The sequence below is a fragment of the Phocoena sinus genome, chromosome 1 (assembly GCF_008692025.1).
Source record: "Phocoena sinus isolate mPhoSin1 chromosome 1, mPhoSin1.pri, whole genome shotgun sequence".
In the NCBI taxonomy this organism is placed as follows: domain Eukaryota; kingdom Metazoa; phylum Chordata; class Mammalia; order Artiodactyla; family Phocoenidae; genus Phocoena; species Phocoena sinus.
The window spans coordinates 124,322,169-124,335,137 of record NC_045763.1 but is presented as its reverse complement, the minus strand read 5'-3'; the positions used below and the strand labels follow the sequence as shown (position 1 = coordinate 124,335,137).

Genomic DNA, 12,969 nt, shown 5'->3' with positions numbered 1-12,969 from the left:
ACCAATGACAATGAAAGCACAACGACCCAAAACTTATGCGATACAGCAAAAGCAGTTCTAAGAGGGAAGTTTATAGCAATACAATCCTACCTCAAGAAACAGGAAACATCTCCAATAAACAACCTAACCTTACACCTAAAGCAATAAGAGAAAGAAGAACAAAAAAAACCCCAAAGGTAGCAGAGGGAAAGAAATCATAAAGATAAGATCAGAAATAAATGAAGGAAACAACAGCAAAGATCAATAAAACTAAAAGCTGGTTATTTGAGAAGATAAACAAAATTGATAAACCGTTAGCCACACTCATCAACAAAAAAAGGGAGAAGACTCAAATCAATAGAGTTAGAAGTGAAAAAGAAGAAGTAACAACTGATAATGCAGAAATACAAAGGATCATGAGAGATTACTACAAGAAACTATATGCCAACAAAATGGACAACCTGGAAGAAATGGCCAAATTCTTAGAAAAGCACTATCTTCCAAGACTGAACCAGGGAGAAATAGAAAATATAAACACGCCAATCACAAGCACTGAAACTGAAACTGTGATTTAAAATCTTCCAGCAAACAAAAGCCTAGGACCAGATGGCTTCACAGGTGAATTCTATCAAACATTTAGAGAAGAGCTAACACCTATCCTTCTCAAACTCTTCCAAAGTATAGTAGAGGGAGGAACACTCCCAAACTCATTCTACGAGGCCACCATCACCCTGATACCAAATCCAGAGAAAGATGTCACAAGAAAAGAAAACTACAGGCCAATATCACTGGTGAACATAGAGGCAAAAATCCTCAACAAAATAACTAGGAAACAGAATCCAACAGCACATTAAATGGATCATACACCATGATCAAGTGGAGTTTATCCCAGGAATGCAAGGATTCTTCAACATACGCAAGTCAATCAATGTGATACACCATATCAACAAATTGAAGGATAAAAACCATATGATCATCTCAATAGATGCAGAAAAGGCCTTTTGACAAAATTCAACACCCATTTATGATAAAAAAACTCTCCAGAAAGTAGCCATAGAGGGAACTGACCTCAACATAATAAAGGCCATATATGACAAACCCACAGCCAACATCATTCTCAATGGTGAAAAACTGAAACCATTTGCTCTAAAATCAGGAACAAGACAAGTATGCCACTCTTGCCACTATTATTCAACATAGTTTTTAAAGTTTTAGCCACTGCAATCAGAGAACAAAAAGAAATAAAATGAGTCCAAATCAGAAAAGAATTAAAGCTGTCACTGTTTGCAGATGACATGATACTATATATGGAGAATCCTAACGATACCACCAGAAAACTACTAGAGCTAATCAAAGAATTTGGTAAAGTAGCTGGATACAAAATTAATGCACGGAAATCTCTTGCATTTGTATACACTAATGATGAAAAATCTGAATGAGAAACACTCCCATTTACCACTGCAACAAAAAGAATAAAATACCTAGGAATAAACCTACCTAAGGAGATAAAAGACCTGTGTGCAAAAAATTATAATACACTGATGAAAGAAATTAATGATGATATAAACCGATGGAGAGATATACCATATTCTTGGATTGGAAGAATCAACATTGTGAAATTGACTATACTACCCAAAGCAATCTACAGATTCAGTGCAGTCCCTATCAAACTACCAATGGCATTTTTCACAGCACTAGAACAAAAAATTTCACAATTTGTATGGAAACACAAAAGACCCCGAATAGCCAAAGCAATCGTGAGAAAGAAAAACGGAGCTGGAGGAGTCAGGCTCCCTGACTTCAGACTATTTTACAAAGCTACAGTAATCAAGACAGTATGGTACTGGCACAAAAACAGAAAATATAGATCAATGGAACAGGACAGAAAGCCCAGAGACAAACCACGCATATATGGTCACCTTATCTTTGATAAAGGAGGCAAGAATATACAATGGAGAAAAGACCGTCTCTTCAATAAGTGGTGCTGGGAAAACTGGACAGCTACATGGAAAAGAATGAAATTAGAACACTTCCTAACACCATACAGAGAAATAAACTCAAAATGGATTAAAGACCTAAATATAAGGCCAGACACTATAAAACTCTTAGAGGAAAACATAGGAAGAACACTCTTTGACGTAAATCACAGCAAGATCCTTTTTGACCCACCTCCTAGAGAAATGAAAATAAAAACAAAAATAAACAAATGGGACCTAATGAAACTTCAAAGCTTTTGCACAGCAAAGGAAACCATAAACAAGACCAAAAGACAACCCTCAGAATGGGAGAAAATATTTGCAAACGAAGCAACTGACAAAGGATTAATCTCCAAAATATACAAGCAGTTCATACATGGTCAATATAAAAGAAAACAAACAACCCAATTCAAAAATGGGCAGAAGATCTAAATAGACATTTCTCCAAAGAAGATATACAGATTGCCAACAAACACATGAAAGGATGCTCAACATCACTAATCATTAGAGAAATGCAAATCAAAACGACAATGAGGTATCACCTCACACCGGTGAGAATGGCCATCGTCAAAAAATCTACAGAGAGTAAATGCTGGAGAGGGTGTGGAGTAAAGGGAACCCTTTTGCACTGTTGGTAGGAATGTAAATTGATACAGCCGCAATGGAGAATCGTATGGAGGTTCCTTAAAAAACTAAAAATAGAACTACCATACGACCCAGCAATTCCAGTACTGGGCATATACCCTGGGAAAACCATAATTCAAAGAGTCATGTACCACAATGTTCACTGCAGCTCTATTTACAATAGCCAGGACATGGAAGCAACGTAAGTGCCCAACGACAGATCAATGTATAAAGAAGATGTGGCACATATATGCAGTGGAATATTACTCAGCCATAAAAAGAAATGAAATTGAGTTATTTGTATTGAGGTGGACGGACCTAGAGTCTGTCATACAGAGTGAAGTAACTCAGAAAGAGAAAAACAAATACTGTATGTTAACATATATGTATGGAATCTAAACAAACAAAAAAATGGCTCTGCAAACCTAGGGGCAGGACAGGAATAAAGACGCAGACACAGAGAATAGACTTGAGGACACGGGGAGAGGGAAGGGTAAGATGGGAGGAAGTGAGAGAGAGGCATGGGCATATATACACTATCAAATGTAAAACAGATAGCTAGTGGGAAGCAGCCGCATAGCACAGGGAGATCAGCTGTGTGCTTTGTGACCACCTAGAGGGGTTGGATAGGGACGGTGAGAGGGAGACGCAAGAGGGACGGGATATGGGGATATATGTTTATGTATAGCTGATTCACTTTGTTGTACAGGAGAAACTAACACAACATTGTAAAGCAATTATACTCCAATAAAGATGTTAAAAATTAAAAAAAAAAAAAAGAGTGGTCGTGGGGGAGAGGGTTTCTTCTACTCTAAGCTACTTCATTTACCAGTGCTCTGAAACCCAACACCTCCCTTCTCCTCAGGAACTTTGATTCCTGAATCATCCATCCTTTCTTTACCACTCCCCTCCTAGTAGTTTTCTCCTACCTTATAAACAGACTTGACCTCCTCTCCCATTCTTTCCTTCCTTTTATTCAATATATCATCATCATCACCATACTCATACTCATAGTAAATACTAATTATTGAGCACTTACTGAGTTACACATCTACTTGCTTTCAACATCAATTCTATGCAATGTATTATTATTTATTTCCATATTATAGCTAAGAAAACCATGGCACATAAGGAAATAATGTGCACAAAGTAACATAACTAGTAAGTGAAAGAACCAGGATCTGAATCCAGATGGTTTGGTTCCAGGGCCAAACTCTTAATCACTGTGCTACACAGCTTCTCATAGAGCTTCTAGTAAAAGAGTTGCCTACATTTATCTTTCCTTGCCTCAACTATTCACTTCTCTATCAACAGCAATTTTTTCCCCTGCCACTTACCTAAAGGTACTTTAGGTACCTAAAGTACCTAAAAGCTTTTAAAAAGTCCCTAGTATACAGAACGGATAAACAACAAGGTACTATTGTATAGAACAGGGAACTATATTCAATATCTTGTAATAAACCATAATGAAAAAGAATATGAAAAAGAAATATATGCATAACTAAATCACTTTGTTGTACAGCAGAAATCAACACAACATTGTAAATCAACTATACTCCAGTAAAATAAAGTTTTTAAAAAGTCCCTAGTAACTACTAACTGTCAAATCCAAAGGTCACATTTTAAGCTTTCTATGTCTCCACCTCTTTGCAAGACTTGATTACAATGAATACTAACTCCATGAACTCTGCTGTCTGGTTCACTTCTTTTTAAAAAAAATATTTATTTATTTATTTGGTTGTGCCAGGTCTGTTGCGTCAGGCAGGCTCCCTCGTTGTGGCATGCAGGCTCCTTAGTTCTGGCATGTGAACTCTTAGTTGTGGCATGCATGTGGGATCTAGTTCCCAGACCAGGGATGGAAAGCGGGCCCCCTGCATTGGGAGCGCAGAGTCTTAACCACTGTGGCACCAGGGAATTCCATGTTGGGTTCACTTCTGATCTCCACGGTTGCTCTTTCTTAGACCACTTAAGCATTGTCCAAAGGAAATTTATGTGATGATGGAAATGTTTTATATATATGCTATCTAATGTGGTAGCCACTAACCACATGTGGCTACTGAGCACTAGAAGGGTGACTAACTTGACTGAATTTTTAATTTAATTTTAATTTAAACAGCCAAATGCAGCCTGTGGCCATCGTACTGGACATCCTACTTCATGTGCTTCTCTTCCTCTGTCTGCCCTTTCTATGTTGTAGAAGAGTTTTACCCTTGGTCCTCTTCTCAGCTATTCCACTCTCTTCCCAGCAGTATCTCCCTGCTAAGTACTTTCACATCTATATAAGCAACCAGATTTCTTTCCTCAGGAACATATCTCTATCTTCAATTACTCACTTCTTCACCTGCAAGTACCATATGGCACCCAAATGCAACATCTTCAAAACTGAATGTATCACCTCATTGTCAAGTCTACTCCTAGCTCAGGCAGTCCCTACTCAGGTAATGATGCTATGTCTATCCCAGTCCCAAGCCAAATACAGGTATTCATTTTAGATTACTCCTTTTCTTGCTTGCTTTTTTTTTTACTCCCTCTCAATCTCCTCTCCTCCTCTCGCAAATGCTTATTAAATCTGACCCCTGGCTTCCACTGCCACTGCTCTAAGCCAGAATGCTATATAATGGATCTAACTGAAACAGTAATGGAGTCTAGTTTTTTGCTTCAAGCAAGATTAAAGTATAACATGGCTGGAAAAATCTTTTATACTTAGAAAAAAAGAACACAAAAAAGTGGCATGATAGGAAGCTAAACTGCTTTGTAAGGAAGAAGTGAGAATATTACTATCTCACAATCTGTGCCTAAAGCATCCTTTTAGAAACACATCTTATTAATATTCCAAATTCTATTGGTAATGAATAAAAATGAAATGGATACTACCTTTAAAACCTTAATTTTTGTTACTGGGTTATCACTTGGTGAAAAGATCAACTGCTCATTCACTCAGTTAACAAAAGTATAATCTTAATTCAAATGTCACTTAGTATTCTCATAAGCTCTGCGGTATACCCCAAAACAACAACAAAAAATTCCCCACATGCAGCAAAGGGCAGGGCCAGGGCAAGTTTCTCATTATGTAGTGGTCAGAATCTCTTAGAAGCCATGCACTTTAACTGACATCTACCAAACCAAACACTAGAGGAGAGCCATCTTTCCTATAAGTGTTTGACTTTTTGCTTCTAGACCACCAAGAACAGAGTAATATATCCTCCACCATGCTCCTGAGGCTCTAGAAGTGCTCCAGCCAATTTCAATGACCTGTGGAACTACCCACTATTTAAAACATCACTATGAAGGAGGACCAAGAAAAATCAGTATCGGTATTGGTGTTTCCACCCTGAGGCTTATAAGAGCACTTGGGCCAGTGCAGAATGAAGCCCACACAGTAAAATACGTAATACATTAAAAATAATAACAGTAATAAGAATATTAGTAATAACCCCTGGATAAACGTAAGTTCAAAAGAAAATGGCCCCGTGGAGTCTGAAATGTACAATTGCTATACTCTGTTTTGATGAGAACTTTATGTGAGGCCTGTTCCTCAGTGAATTTCTGAGGCTTCGACTGAAAATGCTGGTATCTCATCTGGAAACATTTTCCAAAACAAGCGCTGCTTCAAGACATCAAGCTTCTTCAATTATTATGAAAAATAGCAGATATATTCACTGGTGCCCTGGTCTTTTCAACATCCTTTGTCCTCATCTTGGAGAAAATGATGTTTGATCATGCTCTCTTAAGAATATAACTCCCTAATATTAGCCATGGCACTAATAAGTCCCACAGAACAGATGCATCATTGGTTGCTAAGAACTTCTGATAGTATTTTTGGAATGCCACTTCATAAATGTATATTAGGTTGCATTAACAAATTTCTTTGACTTTTTCAGTTGCCAAAAAGATCTTGATATTATTATCCTGGGGAAAAAAATCATTTGAATGAAAAATCTAGTGAACCAGGTCAGGACAGGAAGCCTTAGCTCCACCATAATTCAGGTTACAAAAAAGACTTACAGTTAATTGACCATAAACTCAGTGAATCAACAGGTTAAAACTGAGTCCTCTGAAAATTGAGTCCTTGTCTGGTTATAAGGTGAGTCAGTTGCTTTAAAATAAAACAACTTTAATATTTCAAAACAGTTAAATATTATCAGAAAAAATAACATTCTAGATTTTAAAATTTTAATCTGATGTCCTTTTTAACTTTATTAATTATAAAAAAATAATTATAATAAGCCAGTGATAAGTTTTTAAAAATAAAAATAATAAGCCAATGGTAACAGCACTGGCTACACTAAAGTCTGTAACACTAATTCTGAGGATGACTAAATGATAAAGGATTTAGAAATCACATGGCACGATGGGAAAAATCTGAAGGTATTAGAAACCTTCAGTACAGCTTTATTCCTCCCATGTTAGCTTTACTGTTTCTTCATCCTAAACATACGCTGTCTACTACCATCACATTTAGATCCTACCCAGCTTCAAGGTCCAGTTTAAGTCCCACCTTCTTCAAAGCCTTCCCTCATCCTCCCAGCTAGAAATGATTTCTCCCTACATGTCCCTACATGTCTCCCTCATGTCTATGAGACATTCTTATGAATATTCTTATGAATACTTGTTATGAATATTCTATTACATTTCCATACATGTAAGATAAATTTCCTGAGAACAAATTAATATTTTATTCAACTTTAGTGATCCTACCGAGTATAGTAGAGTGTCTTGCACAGTGGAGACAAAACAAAAGGAACAACATAGCTCAAAGGATAAGAGGATGGCTCTGCTCACTTTTATAGATATGTGTTTACAGATATGTGTGACTTTTGTCAAGGGACTAAAAACATCTAAGCCTCAATCCCTGATCTATAAAGAGAAAAAAATAATGCCTCATATGGTTGTTATAAGGATTAAATGAGACAATCTATGTAAGTGTTTAACACATCTAGTAAATACTTAATGAATGACAGCCACTATTATATTAAATTATTACTTTATAATGAATTGTAATATTTTATAATATATTACTTTATAATAAGTCACTTTATAATAAATGTCAAATAAATGAAGAAGACGTAGAATAGGGCAATGACTTCCAGAACAGCTTTCATTTTTAAAAGATGAGGAAAATCATTTTAATCTGTGTTACTGGTAAGGGCAGAATTCAAAAAAGTATAGATAACAGAGTTATACAACAACAGAATACGGTGCATTAAAAATTAACTGTTCCCTAACAATGGATGAGTCCAAGCACAGGGTAGATGACCATCTGTCAGGAATACTGATGAAAGAAGTCTGCCCTTTGATTAAAAAGTGAGCAAGCCTTTAAAATTTGTCTAATATGTTTTACAATAAAGAAAATGCTTTGGTTTTTCCTACCGATGTTTATAAAACTTTATACAGCGGCTTTACTTTTCCAATTGTCATCTATAATACAGTTGGTCAGATTTAATTTAGGATAAAGTACTGTGGCAGGCAGAACAGCCAACTCAAAGACATCCACATCTTAATCTCAGATGCTGTGAATAGTTACCTTACATGGTAAAAAAGATTCTGCAGATCGGATCAAGTCAAGGGTCCTGAGATGGGGGGAATTTATCCTCAATTATCTGGGTGGACCCAGTGTAATCACAAAATGGTCTTTATAAGAGAAAGAGGGAGGCAGGAGAGTCAGAGAAGATGTGATGATGGAAGCAGGGGTCAGAGAGAGAGAGAGAGAGAGAGAGAGAAAGAGAGAAAGAGAGAGAGAGAGAGACAGAGAGGGGAAGACAGACAGACAGACAGACATAAAGACACTTTACTTCTGGCTTTGAAGATGGAGGAAGAGGCCATAAACCAAGGAATGTAGGTAGCCTATAGAAGCTAGAAAAGGGAAGGAAATGAATTCTCTCCACAGAGCCTCCAGAAGGAATGCAGCCCTTCCAAACCCTAATTTTAGGACTTCTGAACTCCAGAGCTGTAAGATACTAAATTTGTGTTGTTTTACCTAGCAATTTCACTATTAGTTATATACCCCAAAGAACTGTGTGCCAATGTTCAATGCAGCATTAATTCACAATGGCTAAAAGGTGGAAACAACCCAAGTGTCTATAAACAGATGAATGGATAAACAAAATGTGGTACAAACATACAATGGAGTATTATTCATCTGTAGATTGTGTAACATAGATAAACTTGAAAATGTGCTAAGCGAACTAAGTCAGACACAAAAGAACAAATGTTGTATGATTCCACTTAATATAAAGTATCTAGAATAGGCAAATTCAGAGACATAAGATACACATCTGTTTTCTTTAATTTGAGCTGACCCACAAGAAGCTTATTACTCCTTTTTATTTATTTTAATCAATTCCTTAAAGGTAACTATGTCAAAACTCATTCACTCTACTCATACCCCAAAATCCATTTCATTCAAAATCTTTGAGGTAGTATGAGATAATGAGAGGGAGGGGATATATGTATACATATAGCTGATTCGTTTCATTGTACAGCAGAAACTAAGACAATATTGTAAAGCAACTATACTCCAATTAAAAAAAAGAAAAAAGAAAGAAAGGTAACGAAAGGCTCACAGTCTTTGCAATCACAAATTACTAAACAGTTCTGAATTTATTTCCCTTATCTGTAAAATAGGCATAATACTATTTACCTTATAAGAGTATTTTAACAATTATGAAGTGTATATAATAAAGCAGCTAGCCGTGCACATATAGTAAGAACTCAACAAATGGTAACTGCTGCTATTATTATTACTATTATCTTTGCCTTCCCCTCCGATGACCGCCTCAACTACTTAAAAGAGAAATAAGAAAAATGGAACAATCTGACATGAATTATTCCTCATTTTCCTTCCCCTTTCCACCTCAATTTTCTGTCATTGTTTGATCTTAGCTTCTTCTCCCCAATATAAAAAAAGGGTATATCCTTTTCCATTTTCAAAGTTAACCCTCCATTCTGTACTTTTGATCCTAACTCCTTCCCCTACCTCAGTTCCGTCAGTTGTTTTTCTTTAATTCCTTTCTCTCTGGTGGTTCCTTCCACCTGGCCTATGAACATACTCAAATTTCCTCAAAGAAATACCACTATGGTACTTTCCTATACCTCTTCTTGAATAACCTTCTCTTGAATTACCCTGAATCCGTCACCTGCGTATCTGTCTCATCTCTAATGGATTGCTAACTCTTGAAAGACTGAGGGTATCTCATTTATTTGCATTAACATCTTTTAATAACACCAAGTATAGTATTTTACATATAGGACAGGCACAGACTTAAATAAATGAATAAACCTAAGCAACAGATTTTCTGTGAACATATAAGGGCTCTTTGACAAAAGCGCATTGTCAGATTTAGCTGCTCAACCTAAATAAATCACTCTGGTTGGAGAAAGGCAAAGAAGTAACGTATCAAATACAATCTTAACTTTATAATACCATTCTCTTAAAATGTCACAAAATCAAAAATTATTTTTTCCTGAAATGTTTAAAATTGTTGTAGTCTACACGAAAGTATTCTGAATCCAGAAAATGTGAAACTTTGGTTTTATTATAATGCTAGTGTTCTTTCCATTGAAAAGTTTTGTTATTCATAAACCAACAAAAACTAAGAACCCATATATTCTTTACAGTTAAGCAATCTGCAGGTTTGTTAGTTATATTTTAAAATAAAAATACATTTATAAGCAAGTAATTATCTGAATAAACTGTAATTTTATTTTATTATTTTTTATTTTTTGACTGCACTGAACGGCATGTGGGATCTTAGTTCCCCAACCAGGGATTGAACCCTCGCCCCCTGCAGTGGTAGCGCATAGTCTTACCCACTGGACCACCAGGGAAGTCCCAGTAGACTGTAATTTTACATCTAATGTATCAGACATGATACTTAGTATGCAAACTGGAACTCAAATGTATTTTTATGTTCCTAAGCTAACCAACTGACATCAGTGGGAAATGCTAAGAACACAATGACAGACCCTTAACATTTGAGAAACTAGACATTCAAGGTTATCCTCAAGTGAATGTAAAAGCCCATAATATGGAAGTAATGTGTAATTTTATAAAGGCAACAAATGCTTCAGTCAACATACAGAAAGTGAGTCACCACGCTCCAGAGTTAGGATGGCTGGTCATCTCATGTTTGATCTAATTTCTCTTATTTCATTAGCAGTAATTCTTGTGAAAAAGGAATAAAGATTTTCCCTATTTGTAAAATCAACTACCACTGCTGCTGGTGGAAATAAAAAAGTCTAAGAAAGCACTAGTTTTCAGCCACAAAATCAGAGTCTTAGAGACATTAAAAAGTAAAATATCTAAATTCATAGTGCTTAGCTCTATGGTGAATGAGTCTGCCATGCAATCCATATTAAAACAGGGCAAGAAATTCATGGGACTGTTTCAGCAAGTGTTCCAGCTAGAATTTATCTTACATAGCTCTATAAATGGTTTTAGACCCAAATATATATATATACAAAGCTTTGCTTAAATTTTCAGTTTTATTTTATTACAGTTCATGGGAGAAACCATGTGCAGGGTGTAAATCCTAATCCTGCCTTTATTTCCCGGCTGGTTTTGTGCCTCAATTTCCTATTCCTTGAAATAATACCTAACTTGCAGGGCTGCCATAAGAACTCAAAACTCAGGTAATGCATACAGTGCTTAAGGTTTTTAAAAACATGTCATCAGGGTTTTATTAAATGTGGTGCTCAATAAATGGTAGCTACTGAAATTTCTATTATAGTAATGGATTCCCAAGGAATCCGATATAGTGTTTTTTCAGTGTTCTCCAATCATTCTGAGTCTGTTTCTCTTCCCTTAGAAATACATGCCTCTTCTTTGAATCTGAATCCTTTAGGCATGGGTGTCCTGCTCACTCTCTTCTAGCGTCTTAATGGGATCAACTGCCCTATTTCTCTCTGCAAACAAGTCCCACACCTAAGCTAGATGGCCACAATACTGGCAGAGGGACTGCGGCTACAAAAAAATGCAAGGTGGAGCCCAAACAGGGGACAGAAAGGAGACTGGCTGACACTTCAGACAGAACAGAATGCTGCCCCTCCCCTTCGCGGGATGTATTTACAGCAGCCTACCTGGCTAGCCTCAGTAGGAGTAACTTGAGAGACATGTTAAATACAGCAGGAAGCCCCACTGCGCAGTTTCACATAAAGAGGCAGGTATGCTTTAAAGATTAAAAGATTAACAAGTACCTCCAGGTACCAAAAAATTTTAAACGAAAGATATGTAGGCAGGAAGCTGCTGCATTGGTTCAACTCATTTACTTCAAATTAAAAGGTGTTATGGCCAGTAGGGGTGGAAAACAAAGACAGTCTCCAAGAGTGACTCTCATTTTTACTATCTCTCATGGTTAGGCATTTTAAAAATCACGAGTCAAAGAGGCAACGCTCTCTGCTAGTAAAAACCTAGTGAAACTATTACTTTCTGGGTATCCCTGCCCATAATTCCCTTCTTAAATGGTTGATAAAGATACATAGTTAAATGTCGAGTATGGGCTGTGGAGACAATCTATCCTTTACAGACTCACCTTCCTCCCATGGGGGCCTCAGTTTCCTCATTTTTATGGTATTAATTTTCTCTTGATACAGGGTTTAATCAAGTGTAAATTTTTTTTAAAAAAATTATGAAATAAAAGGATGTATTAGAAACAGGTGTGTGTTTTTATCTACTCACAATACCATTACTTCAATACAATTTATACTGAATGTGGATAAGATTTCCCATTTTGATTAACACCTATAACAAGAGCAACTTTTTTGTTATAGCCATTCAACTTTTTGAATGGCTGTGTAGCTGGCACCATGCTTAACACATTTCCTTTAATACTCACAATGACTTATGAAATTTATTATCCCCATTTTATAGGTGAACAAATTAAGTCCTTTTCAAAAAGACTGGGGAAACTGCCTGAAGTCACACAGCTTAGTAAGTGGCTAGTAAGTCATTCCCAGAACTAACGGACCCAAAGGACTTGTCTCTCAACTACTCTGTAGTTTCTCTGATATATGGCAGCAAAAGATGAAACAATCTGCAGAAGTTAGATAATCTTAAGTCAATACAATCCCAGTTCCTGTAAATATTAGCTAATATTTGACAACTCAATACTCAAATTGGTCTTTATTCACCGAATACAAGTCACAGTTAAATGGTAAGTTTCTTCTTTTAGCTCTATTACATCTAATTAAAAAGCTGGATCTGAGAACGATCTTGTACCTGTGTTGCCATCTCCACTCTCCATAGATGGTTTACTGGTTTCTGACGGATTGTTCATTCTTGAGTCTGCAATAAATCAGAAGAGAATAGGTTTTGAAAATATTGGGGATGTGGTTAGGGAGGCAAAATTGTGGCAAAGGAAAAGGTCAAGAATATTGACTATTGTTACAGTCC

General features: G+C 36.4%; 1 protein-coding gene across 11 annotated transcripts in view; it reads right to left on the bottom strand.

Moving 5' to 3' along the window:
* The window catches only part of POU2F1 (POU class 2 homeobox 1), a 189,255-nt gene that overhangs the window by 84,961 nt on the left and 91,325 nt on the right, over window positions 1-12,969 (bottom strand). For all 11 annotated transcript variants that reach the window (XR_004348625.1, XR_004348632.1, XM_032623915.1 and 8 more), the window contains one exon: window positions 12,796-12,861. Coding sequence is in view for 9 of the 11 variants with exons in the window: in XM_032623915.1 (XP_032479806.1) it covers window positions 12,796-12,861 (66 nt within the window). In the remaining 2 variants the exon portion in view is untranslated. The remainder of the gene's footprint in view (window positions 1-12,795; window positions 12,862-12,969) is intronic.